This window comes from Heptranchias perlo, chromosome 8, assembly GCF_035084215.1.
Source record: "Heptranchias perlo isolate sHepPer1 chromosome 8, sHepPer1.hap1, whole genome shotgun sequence".
Classification (NCBI taxonomy): Eukaryota; Metazoa; Chordata; class Chondrichthyes; order Hexanchiformes; family Hexanchidae; genus Heptranchias; species Heptranchias perlo.
Window position 1 is genome coordinate 47,029,307 of NC_090332.1, and position 17,048 is coordinate 47,046,354.

General features: G+C 41.5%; 1 protein-coding gene across 1 annotated transcript in view; it reads right to left on the bottom strand.

The window, feature by feature from the left end:
* pde10a (phosphodiesterase 10A) overlaps positions 1-17,048 on the bottom strand; it is a 368,098-nt gene that overhangs the window by 206,455 nt on the left and 144,595 nt on the right. The window contains exon 2 of the mRNA XM_067989084.1: positions 15,299-15,427. Coding sequence (XP_067845185.1) covers positions 15,299-15,427 — 129 coding nt within the window. The remainder of the gene's footprint in view (positions 1-15,298; positions 15,428-17,048) is intronic.

The window sequence follows — 17,048 nt, forward strand, 5'->3', positions numbered from 1 at the left end:
GGGTAATACCAGCCCTATTCATAGTGCCCACACAAAGCTCTTTGTGAGATAGTTGCAACAAACTTTCTGGCACAAGTATCACAAAAGTACTCTTATCCCAAGAAGACAAAATCAAGCTTTGGCAGCTGATATCCCAAAATAATTGTCTCAGCAGCAGAATTGCAGCTGCATTCTGTCCTTATTTGCCTTGGTGACCAACATGTTCCTCACAGGATGCATACCAGGAAGAAGCAACTGACCCAAGCACTATTGACACAAAAAGGCTCAAGTTGTGAACAGACAATAGCACAATAATGATATGCATAAAAAAAAAGGAGGAATTCAGTACCAACATCTCTGCACCAACGCTATGAATTAAGAGCATCAGAAAAGTGAAGAATGGGCCATTCTGCCCAAAGATGATCCTTCTAAAACCCTAACTCTCCCATCTTGACATCCAACTGGCATTTTGAATATCCTTAATGTTTTTGTATTCATTACCCCACTTAGTTTTCCACAAAACTTCACAAATCTTTCTGCTGAACACTTTGCTGGGGTGCAGGTCATTAGCAGAAATAAGGCCCAGCCTCATGAGTGGACCCTCAGTTATGAAATGACTCAGAGTATTATCCTAGCAAGTGAGGCGACCCAGAGATAGATTGCATGGCAAGTTGCCAGAGAAAATGGTTGCCAAAGTTCTGCTTAAGATAATCTGGTTGTGGCATTCGGAATCTTCTTAATGACCTGGCACTGCAGGTTTATCCATGTCTTCTTTCTATTTAAAACATCAAGTTTGGCTCAACTGGTAACACTCTTATCCCTGGGTCAAAAGATTCTGGGTTCAAGCCCTGCTTCAGTACTGAAGCACATAATTTAGTCTGATGCTCCAGGGAAAAAGAGACAACTACTGTGCGACGTCACAGGTGAGGCAGGAGAGTCCGAGAGGTGAGCACAGTATAAAAGGAGAGACCTAGAGCGGGAGGAGAGTCTAAGAGTCTAAGGCAAGTCATGGCAGCACAGCTCGCACCCGTGATATGCTCCTCCTGCACTATGTGGGAAGTCATGGACACTACCAGTGTCCCTGGCGACCACGTGTGCAGGAAGTGTGTCCAGCTGCAGCTACTGGCTAACAGCCTTTCGGAGCTGGAGCTGCGGGTGGATTCACTGTGGATCATCCGCGATGCTGAGACTATCATGGATAGCACGTTCAGTGAGGTGGTCACACCGCAGGTAAAGATTACGCAGGCAGAAAGGAAATGGGTGACCGCCAGGCAGAGTAAAAGGACTAGGCAGGTAGAGCAGGAGTCCCCTGGGGCCATCTCCCTCTCAAAACAGATATTCTGCTTTAGATACTGTTGGGGGAGATGGCTTATCAGGGGAATGCAGCAAGAGCCAGGTTCGGGGCACCACGGGTGGCTCTGCTGCACAGGATGGGAGGAAGAAGAGTGGCAGGGCTATAGTGATAGGGGATTCAATTGAAAGGGGAACAGATAGGCGTTTCTGCGGCCGCAAACGTGACTCCAGGATGGTATGTTGCCTCCCTGGTGCTAGGGTCAAGGATGTCACGGAGCGGCTGCAGGGCATTCTGGAGGGGGAGGATGAACAGCCAGTAGTCGTGGTCCATATTGGTACCAACGACATAGGTTAAAAAAAGGGATGAGGTCCTGCAAGGTGAATTTAAGGAGTTAGGAAATAAATTAAAAAGCAGGACTTCAAAGGTAGTGATCTCAGGATTACTACCGGTGCCACATGCCAGTGAGTATAGGAACAGGAGAATAGACAGGATGAATGCATGGCTGCAGGGATGGTGTAGGAGGGAGGGATTTAGACTCCTGGGACATTGGGACCGGTTCTGGGGAAGGTGAGACCTGTACAAGCGTGACGGGTTATACGCAAGCAGGACCGGGACCAATGTCCTCACGGGGGTGTTTGCTAGTGCTGTTGGGGAAGGTTTAAACTAGAGTGGCAGGGGGATGGGAACCTGAGCGGGGAGTCAGAAGGGAATAAAGTTGAGAGCAGCAAGAGAGGGGAAGACCCAGGGGAAATCTACAATACAAATAGTACAAACAGTTGTTCAAGAACAAGTGAGAGGGAAAAGCGTAGAGCAGCGGAAAGAAAGTGTACTTTAGGCATGACAGATAAAATAAAAACTAGAAGGCGTTAGGCGATTAACCCAGCATCAAAGCTGTGGCAGGGGGTTGGGAACCTGAGCAGGGAGACAAAGGAAAGCGGGTCAGGGACAGAAGGTATGTAGTAAAAGGTAAAGTGTTAAAAAAGGAAAAAGCAGGAACTAAGTGTCACAAAACATATTTGAAAGTTCTTTATCTGAATGCACATAGCATTCGTAACAAAATGGACGAGTTAACGGCACAAATAACTACGTATGGGTATGATCTTGTGGCCATGACAGAAACATGGCTGCAGGGTGACAACGACTGGGAATTAAATATGCCAGGGTATTTAACAATCAGGAAGGACAGGCAGGAAGGAAGGGGAGGTGGGGTGGCTATGTTAATAAAGGAAGGAATCACTGTAACACAGAGAAATGATATTGGGACAAAGGATCAGGATAATGAAATAGTTTGGGTAGAGATGAGGAATAATAAGGGGAAAAAAACACTAGTGGGCATAGTATATAGGCCTCCTAATAGTTGCAACTCTGCTGGAAGAAGTATTAATCAGGAAATAGTCAGGGCATGTAATAAGGGAACAGCTATAATTATGGGGGATTTTAACTATCATATTAACTGGACAAATCAAATTGGGCAGGGCAGCCTTGAGGAAGAGTTTATTGAGTGCATTAGGGATAGATTTCTTGAGCAGTATGTAACTGATCCTGCAAGGAGGCAAGCAACCTTGGACCTGGTCCTGTGTAATGAGTCAGGATTAATTAATAATGTCCTAGTTAAGGATCCCCTTGGAATGAGTGACCATAACATGGTGACATTCCATATCCAATTAGAGGGTGAGAAGCTTGGTTCTCAAACAAGCGTACTGAGCTTGAATAAAGGAGACTATGATGGTATGAGAGCAGAATTGATTAAAGTGGACTGGGAAAATAGATTAAAGGGTAAGACGGTACATTAGCATTGGTGTTCATTCAAGGAGTTATTTTACAACTTTCAAAAAATATATATTCCATGGAGGAAAAAAGGGTGTAAAAGAAATGACAGCCATCCGTGGCTTAGTAAAGAAATTAAGGATAGTATCGGACTAAAAACAAGGACATATAAGGTAGCCAAACTTAGTGGGAAGACAGAAGATTGGGAAGTCTTCAAAAGACAGCAAAAAGTAACTAAAGGATTGATTAAGAAAGGGAAGATAGATTATGAAAATAAACCAGCAAAAAATATAAATACAGATAGCAAGAGTTTCTACAGTTATATAAAAAGAAAAAGGGTGGCTAAGGCAAACGTAGGTCCCTTAGAGGATGAGACCGGGAAATTAATGGTGGGAAACATGGAGATGGCAAAAATGCTGAACAAATATTTTGTTTCAGTATTTACGGTAGAGGAAACTAAGAATATCCCAACACTGGACAAACAGGGGGCTCTAGTGGGGGGAGGAGTTAAATACGATTAAAATCACTAAGGAATTGGTACTCAGTAAATTAATGGGACTCAAGGCGGATAAATCCCCTGGACCTGATGGCTTACATCCTAGGGTCTTGAGGGAAGTGGCAGTAGGGATTGTGGATGCTTTGGTAATAATTTTCCAAAATTCTCTGGACTCGACAAAGGTCCCAGCAGATTGGAAAACTGCTAATGTAACACCCTTATTTAAAAAGGGTAGTAGGCAGAAGGCTGGAAATTATAGACCGGTTAGCCTAACATCTGTGGTGGGTAAAATTTTGGAGTCTATTATTAAGGAGACAGTAGATGAACATTTGGATAAACATAATTTAATAGGACAAAGTCAGCATGGCTTTACGAAGGGGAAGTCACGTCTGACAAATTTGCTTGAGTTCTTGGAGGACATAACGTACAGGGTGGATAAAGGGGAACCAGTGGACGTAGTGTATTTGGACTTCCAGAAGGCATTCGACAAGGTGCCACATAAAAGATTATTGCTCAAGATAAAGAATCACTAGATTGGGGGTAATATTCTGGCATGGGTGGAGGATTGGTTATCTAACAGGAAGCAGAGAGTTGGGATAAATGGTTCATTCTCGGACTGGCAACCAGTAGCCAGTGGTGTTCCGCAGGGGTCGGTGCTGGGTCCCCAACTCTTTACAATCTATATTAACGATTTGGAGGAGGGGACCGAGTGTAACATATCAAAGTTTGCAGATGATACAAAGATGGGAGGGAAAGTAGAGAGTGAGGAGGACATAAAAAACCTACAGGGGGATATAGACAGGCTGAGTGAGTGGGCGGAGATTTGGCAGATGCAATACAATATTGGAAAATGTGAGGTTATGCACTTTGGCAGGAAAAATCAGAGAGCAAGTTATTACCTTAATGGCAAGAAACTGGAAAGTAGTGCAGCACAAAGGGATCTGGGGGTCCGAGTGCAAGAAAATCAAAAAGTTAGTATGCAGGTGCAGCAGGTGATCAAGAAGGCCAACGGAATGTTGGCATTTATTGCTCGGGGGATAGAATATAAAAACAGGGAAGTATTGCTGCAGTTATATAAGGTATTGGTGAGACTGCCCCTGGAATACTGCATACAGTTTTGGTGTCCATACTTAAGAAAAGACATACTTGGTCTCGAGGCAGTACAAAGAAGGTTCACTCGGTTAATCCCGGGGATGAGGGGGTGGACATATGAGGAGAGGTCGAGTAGATTGGGACTCTACTCATTGGAGTTCAGAAGAATGAGAGGCGATCTTATTGAAACATATAAGATTGTGAAGGGGCTTGATCGGGTGGATGCGGTAAGGATGTTCCCAAGGATGGGTGAAACTAGAACTAGGGGGCATAATCTTAGAATAAGGGGCTGCTCTTTCAAAACTGAGATGAGGAGAAACTTCTTCACTCAGAGGGTAGTAGGTCTGTGGAATTTGCTGCCCCAGGAAGCTGTGGAAACTCCATCATTAAATGAATTTAAAACAGAATTAGACAGTTTCCTAGAAGTAAAGGGAATTAGGGGTTACGGGGAGCGGGCAGGAAATTGGACATGAATTTAGATTTGAGGTTAGGATCAGATCAGCCATGATCTTATTGAATGGCGGAGCAGGATCGAGGGGCCGATTGGCCTACCCCTGCTCCTATTTCTTATGTTCTTATGGAAGCGCTGAATCGTGCTGCATTGTTGGAGGTGCTACCTTTGGCCTATTCAGGTAAGCATTAACAATCACATGACAATCTTTGAAGAACAGCATGTAATTCTCTCAGGTCCAGGCTAACACTACTCCATCAACCACCACCATAAACAGATCAACTGATTATTCATTTCTTTCCTGATTGTGGGATCTTGCTGTGCACAATATGGTTGTTGAGTTTACCTACACATAACTGTCACTGTGGTTCACTGTATGTGAAGTGCTTTGCAACATTTCTAAGAAGTGGTAGGGTACTACATAAATGCCAGCCTGTCTTTTCTTTCTATTCCTTCTCATACTCAGTAACATTGACAACATTCAGATGGAAAAGAATGATTTTTCTGGTTCTCCGATCTCAAACCAACAAAGTCCATCAACATCGAAGGAGATTAGATGTGATAGTAACCTGCAGAGCTTCCAATTAATGGCTAGCCTCTTGAGAGGATCAGCCTGACCAAGCAGACATATACAAACAAAATTACAAGACTCCTCTCCCAGTGAGGAGTCTTGCTCGATGGGAGCACAGATCTGAGAATCTCATGTTACTGGCTGCCATATTACTGCATGTTGCCATGGTTGCCAACTAATCAGAAGCCAGAACACCGTTTTGGTGAATGCAGCAGTATTGTTGATGCTTCTCTTCCTCAATGCTAATTCACAACATCCCAATTTCTCCCATCTGTGCTCCCATCAAGCAAGGCTCTTCACCGGGAATGCAGTCTTTCGATTTCTGGACTAATACAGTCAGCAGTTGACATGCACTTGGCAACTAGGAAAGCTTCAGCTTTAAAAATTTATTGGAAAAGGTTTACCTGCCAGTACTGCACCACAGCTAAAAACCTTTGGGAATGTTAAATTCTAGGTATCTTGTCACATTTGAATACACTGCAAGATCAGGGACTTTCACATAGTTTGCTAAGAATTCACATTACACCTACCTTGGCTTGCCGTGTGCCATTGGTAGGAAACACAGTACTATGGACAAAAATTGAATATTTTGGTCCAATTTATAGGTTCTCTTTTTGTACTTAAAATAGGTTCTTTTAACGAAGTTATTACCCCTAAAATGACCTCTGCGACTACATGCTAGACGTATATTCTTTAGCTCTACATCAAGTATATAAGGGAAAAGCCAATCAAATCAACACAGTAAATATCAGATGTACACATCTGCATAAATAATCGGCAAGCATTCCCGTAACTGGACGTGCTTGTGTAATTCCAAGGAAGAAGTTAACCAATAGGGATTGGGTGGCTACACTCCCTCCAAGAAGCATTTGTCCATCTGTTACTGCAAACTTTACAAAGAAAGCCAATCAAAGAAATTCAATTGATGAGTTTGTTCATTAGTGAAAAAACTAAAGGAGAATATTGAAAACTAAGAAAAGTGCTTAAGAGTGGGATAAAGAAAGCTGAAGAGGAAAAAAATTCAAAAAAATCAAAAGGATCAGTAAGCTATTTTACAAATACATCAATAAAAGAGAATGGTTAAAAGCAAGGTGGGACCCCTGAGAGGAGATGATTATCAATTTGTAGATGATCAAAAAATGGCATAGGTATTTAATAAGTGCTTTGAATTGGTCTTTACGAAAGAGAAGGATAACAGAGAGAAGATGAATACTGAAGTGGTGGAGAGCAAGATGAACGATGTGATGATAAAAGGAAAATTTTAGATAGGTTAGTGAAGCTGAGGGAAGACAACCACCAGGGTCTGACAGGATACATCCTATAATGCTGATGGAGTTGAGGCAGGAATTTGCAGAGGACCTAGAAATTATATTTCAGGACTCTTATTAAGGGTGGATGTGTGCTGGAGAATGCCAATGCAGGACCCATTTCTGAAAAGGGAGAGAGCACTATTCTGGATAATTACAGACCAGTTAGCTAAACATCAGTGGTAGGGAAAATTTAAGAGTCTTTAATTAAGGGTGAAATTACCATGTATCTGGATAAAGAAAAATAGAAGTAGTCAGCATGGATTTCAAAAAGGACGATCGTGCTTGATAAACTTCATAAAATTCTTTGATAGATGGGGAAAACGCAATGTACATGAACTTTAGGAAAGCCGTTGACAAGATACCATGGGGGGGATTATGAGAGAAGATTAAGGGGTATGGAATTAGGTAGAAGATAGAAAACTGCATTAAAAATTGGTGAGAAGGGAGAAAAGGAGAGAGAAAAAAAATTTAGGGAACTACAGACCTGTTAGCCTGACATCAGTAGTAGGGAAAATGTTAGAATCTATTATAAAGGATGTGATAACAAGACACCTAGAAAATAATAGGATTTGGCAGAGTCATCATGGATTTATGAAAGGGAAATCATGTTTGACAAACTTATTGAAGTTCTTTAAGGATGTAACTAGTAGAATAGATAAGGGGGAACCAGTGGATGTAGAGTATTTGGATTTTCAGAAGGCTTTCGATAAGGTCCCACACAGGAGGTTGGTGAACAAAGTTAGAGCACATGCAATTAGGGATAATGTACTGGCATGGATTGAGAATTGGTTAACAGACAGAAAACAGAGAGGAGGAATAAACGGGTCTTTTTCAGGTTAGCAGACTGTGACTAGTGGGTTACAGCAGGGATCGGTACAAGAGCCCCAGCTATTCACAATCTATATCAATGATTGGGATGAGGGGACCAAATGTAATATTTCCAAGTTTGCTGAAGACACAAAACTAGGTAGGAATGTGAGTTGTGAGGAGGATTCAAAGAGGCTTCAAGGGGATATAGACAGGCTAAGTGAGTGGGCAAGAACATGGCAGATGGAATATAATGTGGGAAAATGTGAAGTTATCCACTTTGGTAGGAAAAACAGAAACGCAGAGTATTTTTTAAAATGGTGAGAGATTGGGAAATGTTGATGTTCAAAGGGACCTGGATGTCCTTGTACATGAGTCACTGAAAGCTAACATGCAAGTGTGGCAAGCAATTAGGAAGGCAAATGGTATGTTGGCCTTTATTACAAGAGGATTTAAGTACAGGAGTAAAGATGTCTTACTGCAATTATATAGGGCCTTGATGAGACCGCACCTGGAGTATTGTGCACAATTTTGGTCTCCTTACCTAAGAAAGGATATACTTGCCATAAAGGGAGTGCAACGAAGGTCCACCAGACTGATTCCTGGGAGGCGGGATTGTCGTACGAGGAGAGATTGAGTAGACTGGGCCTGTATTCTGTCGAGTTTAGAAGAATGAGAGGTGATCTCATTGAAACATACAAAATTCTTACAGGGCTCGACAGGGTAGATGCAGGGAGGATGTTTCCCCTGGCTGGGGAGTCTAGAACCAGAGGTCACAGTCTCAGAATAAGGGGTAGGCCATTTAGGACTGAGATGAGGATAAATTTCTTCACTCAGAGGATGGTGAATCTTTGGAATTATCTACCCCAGAGAGCTGTGGAGGCTCAGTCATTGAGTGCATTCAAAACAGAGATTGATAGATTTCTAGATATTAAAGATATTAAGGGATATGGGGATAGTGCAGGAAAATGGCATTGAGGTAGAAGATCAGCCATGATCTTGTTGAATGGTGCAGCAGGCTTGAGGGGCCGGATGGCCTACTCCTGCTCCTATTTCTTAAGTTCTTAAAACAGAGAGTAGGAGTAAAGGGCAGTTTTTCAGAATGGTTGGAAATAAGTAATGGTGTCCCCTCTGGAGCCAGTTCTGTTCACTGTATTTTTTTTAAAATCCGATCATGGGATGCGGACATCACTGCCAAGCATTGATTGGCCATCGCTAGTTGACCTCAGAAGGTGGTTTGATGCAACTTAGTGGCTTGCTCGGCCACTTCAGAGGGCAGTTAAGAGTCAACCACGTTGTGTGGGACTGGAGTCACATGTAGGCCACACTGGGTAAGGATGCCTGGTTTCCTTCCCTAAAGAATATTAGTGAACCAGTGGGGTTGTTAACAACAATCAGAGCTTCATGGTCACTTTTACTGATACCAGTTTTTAATTTCCATTTTTTTTTAAAACACTGAATTCAATTTTCAAACTGCCTTGGTGGAATTTGAACTCATTGTCTCTGTGCCCAGTAAAATTTTGCAGATGATACCAAAATAGGAGGTATAGTTAATTCTTTAGACAACCAAAGGAAACTGCAAAATGATATTGATAAGTTGGGGGAATGGACTAAAAAGTGGCAGATGGAATTCAATGTCAGTAAGAGTGGTGATACATTTTGGTTTTAAAAAAAAAGCATTCATTATAATGTGATTGGAAATAGGCTCGATGCTGTGGAAGAGCAAAGGGGTTTTAGAGTACAGGTACATAGGATATTCAGGTTGATAAGGCTTCAAAATAAGCTAAAAGAACTCTAGGTTTTAAGAAGAGGTATAAAATATTAAAGCCAAGAGGTAATGATGAGCCTATATAAAACCTCAGTTAGAATACTACGTGCAGTATTTGGCTCCATTCTTTAGGAAGGATATTGAGGCTTGAGAGATGCAGCAGATTCACTAGGATGCTTCCTGATATGAGGAAATACAAATACCAAGAAAGATTTTAAAAGTTGGGTCTTTTTTCATTAGAACGACGCAGATTACAGGGCGAAATAATAGAAATTTTTAGAATTATGAAAGGATGGAATTGGGTAGATAGAAGCAGACTATGTCCATTAGTTGAGGGGCCATAGATAAAAGGTTACATGTAAGAGAATAAAAACAGAGGGCAGGAGAGATTTCTTCACAGAATTGTGAGGCTATAGAATTCACTTCCAGGGTTAGTGGTTGAGGCAGAAACTAGATCAACATTCAAAGTTAGATTAGATAGGTGGATGAAGGAAATGGGGTTGATGGTATATTGGAACAGGGTGGGTAAATATAATTAGAACTATTTGTTGAATAAACGCAAGAGACTGGTTGGGCCAAATGGCCTGTCTCCATGTTATAACGTCTATGTATTTCAATGCATGTATTTCTCATGTATTTAGTTTTGTTACAAATATTCTGTATAGTTAGTCTTGAGTGACTTACACTGTTGATCGCTCTATTTTGGCCAGGCTGGACTAGTTACAGCTTTTTATATATTCCAGCTTAAGCTGCAGCTTTTACATATCATAGCCGCAGAAGGACTGGAGCTGGTCTGCTGCCATTATCCAATGTAAAGAATCTTACAACACCAGGTTATAGTCCAACAATTTTATTTGAAAATAACAAGCTTTCGAATAATTTTCAAATAAAATTGTTGGACTATAACCTGGTGTAAGATTCTTTACATTTGTCAACCCCAGTCCATCACTAGCATCTCCACATCATGGCCATTATCCAATACAACTTACTGGAGCTTTTAGAAGAGAAGCCACTCAGATCTCTCAGAACAATAATGTTTGACAAGCCGGCTTTCTGAATTAGTTTTTTGATACCAAATCCGCGACCTCAACCAGCTAGAAGGACAAGAGCAGCAGGCGCATGGGAACACCACCACCTGCATGTTCCCCTCCAAGTCACACACCATCCCGACTTGGAAATATATCGCCGTTCCTTCATTGTCGTTGGGTCAAAATCCTGGAACTCCCTTCCTAACAGCACTGTGGGAGAACCGTCACCACACGGACTGCAGCGGTTCAAGAAGGCGGCTCACCACCACCTTCTCGAGGGCAATTAGGGATGGGCAATAAATGCTGGCCTCGCCAGCGACGCCCACATCCCATGAACGAATAAAAAAAAAATCAACATTCTTTGCTACAAGCAAATATCCTCTTACAGCAATCACATTTAATTCAATGTGAGCCTTCTTATGCAAGTGTAGGGTCAGCTATCGTTTATCAGTAGGAACACAGGAACAAAATCAATAATTCAGTGCAGAGATAAAAGGAAAAAAACATGAATGCTGGAATTGTGAAACAACAACCGAAATGTTAAAACTATCTTTCTCATGCTGATTCACCCGCAGTGCAATTTCAACACGTCTTATTTTTATTTAAGTAACTCAATGCTACGTGGACCCTAAACTCCAAAGGATAGGAAACCGTTTTGGAAAACATTTTTTCCATTTATGTAGTCACTCCAGGTTATTGTACTAATTTTGCCAGTTTATGAATTATATGAAAACACAAGCTGGGCAGGATGAATGCACTGCATAGCTCATGGACTTTACCACCACCATACGGGTCTAAAACCTCCGGCCAATTTGGCAAAGACTTCAGAAGACTTGTGAAGATTACAATTTTTACATCCTCGGCTTTTGACCCAAAGACATAAAACAAAACCAGCGGAAAATCTCTTGCAGATGTCACAGTGCTTAAAGAGGCAGTTACCATTTTAATGGCAAAAAAGGACTAATTAAGAAAGCACAAGAATCCGTAAGATTAATAATCTCAGAGAAACTTAAACTTCGAAGTTAAAGTTTCCTTTATTATAAATGTCCTTTATCCCAAACCAATCTGTATATTGTATTTTCAACAAATGTACAGTGATGCAGGGAAAAAAAATAGAATGAAAAGGTCTCGGATTGTACAGAATTAGAACCGTTGTGTAAGGCGAACCTCTGGCAGTGGTACTTGAAGGGAGAATTCAAAAATTATTATTCATTTCCAGCAGCAGGTAGAAGGCTAGACAACACTCCAAATCAAAAGATCACAAGTTCAAGTCCGAACTTCAGCTGGTACTCAAACATACTAGTCTTAATAGGTTGCATTTCACCAGTGCTCAGGCCACTTGAACAATAAAATACAGTGAGGAGAAGTTACAGTGAAGAACCAAAATGGGGGGTATGCAAATAAAATCTGTACATTGCCCAAGTGAGCTGCATCACACATAAACCAAAGATCTGTAATTCAATGAACATCCAAAAATAAATTAACATTGTATTATTGTGTAAGAACAAAAGAAAATATGTACAGTCCCATCAGATTTAGTTATATGACAAGGCACTAGTAAAATATAGCCAGGGATAAATTTCTGCAGAATTTCTCCCAGTCGTCCACTGTAACTTTGGCGGTAAACATAAAGGGCAAAAGAGTAACTAGGGAGAGAGTAGGGCCTCTTAAGGATCAACAAGGTCATCTATGTGCGGAACCACAAGGGATGGGTGAGATCCTAAATGAATATTTCACATCGGTATTTACGGTTGAGAAAGGCATGGATGTTAAGGGACTTGGGGAAATAAATAGTGATGTCTTGAGGAGTGTACATATTACAGAGAGGGAGGTGCTGGAAGTCTTAACGCGCATCAAGGTAGATAAATCTCCGGGACCTGATGAAATGTATCCCAGGACGTTATGGGAGGTTAGGGAGGAAATTGCGGGTCCCCTAGCAGAGATATTTGAATCATCAACAGCTACAGGTGAGGTGCCTGAAGATTGGAGGGTAGCAAATGTTGTGCCTTTGTTTAAGAAGGGCGGCAGGGAAAAGCCTGGGAACTACAGACCGGTGAGCCTGACATCTGTAGTGGGTAAGTTGTTAGAGGGTATTCTGAGGGACAGGATCTACAGGCATTTGGAGAGGCAGGGACTGATTAGGAACAGTCAGCATGGTTTTGTGAGAGGAAAATCATGTCTCACGAATTTGATTGAGTTTTTTGAAGGGGTAACCAAGAAGATAGATGAGGGCTGTGCAGTAGACGTGGTCTACATGGACTTCAGCAAAGCCTTTGACAAGGTACCGCATGGTAGGTTGTTACATAAGGTTAAATCTCATGGGATCCAAGGTGAGGTAGCCAATTGGATACAAAATTGGCTTGACGACAGAGGGTGGTTGTAGAGGGTTGTTTTTCAAACTGGAGGCCTGTGTCCAGCGGTGTGCCTCAGGGATCGGTGCTGGGTCCGCTGTTATTTGTTATTTATATTAATGATTTGGATGAGAATTTAGGAGGCATGGTTAGTAAGTTTGCAGATGACACCAAGATTGGTGGCATTGTGGACAGTGAAGGTGGTTATCTAGGATTGCAGCGGGACCTTGATAAATTGGGCCAGTGAGCCGATGAATGGCAGATGGAGTTTAATTTAGATAAATGTGAGGTGATGCATTTTGGTAGATCGAATCGGGCCAGGACATACTCCGTTAATGGTAGGGCGTTGGGGAGAGTTATAGAACAAAGAGATCTAGGAGTACAGGTTCATAGCTCCTTGAAAGTGGAGTCACAGGTGGATAGGGTGGTGAAGAAGGCATTCGGCATGCTTGGTTTCATTGGTCAGAACATTGAATACAGGAGTTGGGATGTCTTGTTGAAGTTGTACAAGACATTAGTAAGGCCACACTTGGAATACTGTGTACAGTTCTGGTCACCCTATTATAGAAAGGATATTATTAAACTAGAAAGAGTGCAGAAAAGATTTACTAGGATGCTACCGGGACTTGATGGTTTGACTTATAGGGAGAGGTTGGATAGACTGAGACTTTTTTCCCTGGAGAGTAGGAGGTTTAGGGGTGATCTTATAGAAGTCTATAAAATAATGAGGGGCATAGATAAGGTAGATAGTCAAAATCTTTTCCCAAAGGTAGGGGAGTCTATAACGAGGGGGCATAGATTTAAGGTGAGAGGGGAGAGATACAAAAGGGTCCAGAGGGGCAATTTTTTCACTCAAAGGGTGGTGAGTGTCTGGAACGAGCTGCCAGAGGCAGTAGTAGAGGCGGGTACAATTTTGTCTTTTAAAAAGCATTTGGACAGTTACATGGGTAAGATGGGTATAGAGGGATATGGGCCAAGTGCAGGAAATTGGGACTAGCTTAGTGGTATAAACTGGGCGACATGGACATGTTGGGCCGAAGGGCCTGTTTCCATGTTGTAACTTCTATGATTCTATGAAACAGCATTCACGCTATTTTTCCGGCGTCTCCATGGCTCTTCTGAAGTTTCAGCAAACAATTGGGACGGCCCATACAGAAATTCACCCCCATTATGCACATAGGATGACATTAGGCCAATCAGAAACAACTGGCTGCATAGAAATACTTTCTCCTTAGCCTTTTAAAGGCTAAATTACTTTAGTTTGTCAAAATGCTTGAAATTTCAAGTAAAAATATTCTGTCAAACACAGCAATGTTTTGCTTGCATATAAAATCCTTTGTACCAGCAACAACAATCAGAAATGAAGTGGCAGAAAATTTCCCTTGTTGAATTAACTTCTGAAAATATATGAAAGAAACCCACTTAAATGCAAAATACTTGCTCTTGAAAAAGTCTAGGAAATACCACAAAGCACCGAACAAAATGAAATGCTAACAGCAGTGCTCCCAATTCAATGGGATTCTCCAACCAAAGATAAAGAGTTCTAATTTCGCACAAACTTGTTTCTCTGGAATTTCTATGTGAGCTTCCAAAATGGCCACTAAAATTCCCAGATTATTTCGGTGGTCATTTTGTTGCTGCTCACTGTCTCACGGCAAAAGTAAAGGAAAACCAGAGCAGAAAGTATTGAGACCAAATAAGGAATAACAGCAGCAAGGAAAAACAAACAACAAAGCGATGTAGAGAAAAACGGGCAAGAAGCGAAGTGATAGCAAACAGTAAGCACTGTCCTGGATTTAACAATAAATTCTGTAAATCACATGGAGAAAATGGTTTCATTATATTCATACTTATACTTGGTGTATTGATACTTCAATGCATATGGAATAAAAAAAAGAGAAAATACAGAGGAAAATATATGGTGCGCAGGAAAAGTCTTCATGAAAAGGATGCACTGCCACATAAAACCTAGACTGATTCGATATAGGCTGATCAACAAAATTTTTTAAAATGTCTCAAATAAGAAATACATACACATTTTAAGGTTTGGGTGGCTTTCCATTACATCAATTAAAATGTAATTATTATTTCTTTATTAATTACTTTTTTCCATGTTGAAAATCTTCCATATTGCCTTTAATTGAAACGAAAACCTAGGTCATAAGCTCCAAGAGCAAGTGAGAGCATTAGTGCTTGCACCCAAACAGCACAGGTTTGCATGTGGAAATACAACTGTTACAGTTAAAGCACATTACAACTAGACTGCACAAGTCTACATTTTCCAGTACTATCAACAACAATGTAGGACATATATTCTGCACAATGTTTTAGCATCATGTACTAATTAAGACATTCCACTAACTAGACTTGAGCAGCAAGCTTACTTTCTTTTCTGGCATGTTTTCTCATCAGCCATCTCTCCACTGTTTCAACATCAACACTCTCCGCCACAAATTCATCGAGCACATGGGAATGACCGGACAGGTACGCCTTTACTTTTTCCTCTGTCAGACCTGCAAAGGTAAAAGATAGTGACAGTGAGAGCACGCAAACACTGGTTGCTGGAAAGGCTCCCTGAAGCCTTGCATAAAATTTGGAATAGATGCCCTGTACTAGCTTATATGCATAACAGCATGACAAGAATATTCTTAGAGCTATAACCTTGCACCATTATCGTAAATTGTGCACAGGTAGGTCTAAAATGGAAAAGTCTAAAGCCTTTTTGAAAGTCACAAGTTATACAGGTGAATTTTCCTCTTCGGCATTCCCAAGGCACACTGAAGAGGAAAAAGGGGTAGAGACCAATTAAGTCAGGTCTTGTAAGAATATGGTTTGAAACAAGCATGGTCAAATATCCCATCTCGCATTGTTCCCATAAAGCTCCCACGCATTATTGGAAGAGGGTGGATGTTAACAGGGGTTGGAGGGGTGGGGGGCGGCGCGGCGAAGTCGTGTCTTGATGTGCGTGAACAAAAACAGTTGGTAAAAAAAAAGAGAATGCCGAAACTTCAGAACTATAAACACCCAAAAGTCAAGAGATGGCCCGTTTCGAGATGCTATAACGTCAGAAGGTGGTTTACACCAAAACAAGAGATGTGGCTGCTGGAGAACATAGGAACAGGAGTAGGCCATTCAGCCCCTCGTGCCTGCTCCGCCATTTGATAAGATCATGGCTGATCTGTGATCTAACTCCATACACCTGCCGTTGGCCCATATCCCTTAATACCTTTGGTTGCCAAAAAGCTATCTATCTCACATTTAAATTTAGCAATTGAGCTAGTATCAATTGCCGTTTGCGGAAGAGAGTTCCAAACTTCTACCACCCTTTGTGTGTAGAAATGTTTTCTAATCTCGCTCCTGAAAGGTCTGACTCTAATTTTTAGACTGTGCCCCCTACTCCTAAAATCCCCAACCAGCGGAAATAGTTTCTCTCTATCCACCCTATCTGTTCCCCTTAATATCTTATAAACTTCGATCAGATCACCCCTTAACCTTCGAAACTCCAGAGAATACAACCCCAATTTGTGTAATCTCGCCTCGTAACTTAACCCTTGAAGTCCGGGTATCATTCTAGTAAACCTACGCTGCACTCCCTCCAAGGCCAATATGTCCTTCCGAAGGTGCGGTGCCCAGAACTGCTCTCAGTACTCCAGGTGCGGTCTAACCAGGGTTTTGTATAGCTGCAGCATCACTTCTGCCCCCTTGTACTCTAGTCCTCTAGATATAAAGGCCAGCATTCCATTAGCCGTATTGATTATTTTCTGCACCTGTTCATGACACTTCAATGATCTATGTACCTGAACCCCCAAGTCCCTTTGGACATCCACTGTTTTTAACTTTTTACCATTTAGAAAGTACCCTGTCCTATCCTTTTTTGATCCAAAGTGGATGACCTCACATTTGTCTACATTGTATTCCATTTGCCACAGTTTTGCCCATTCACCTAATCTATCAATATCGCTTTGTAATTTTATGTTTTCATCTACACTGCTTACAATGCCACCAATCTTTGTGTCATCGGCAAACTTAGATATGAGACTATCTATGCCTTCATCTAAGTCGTTAATAAATATTGTGAATAATTGAGGCCTCAAGACAGAAAGAAACCACATTCTAAGACCTGATAACAGTGAA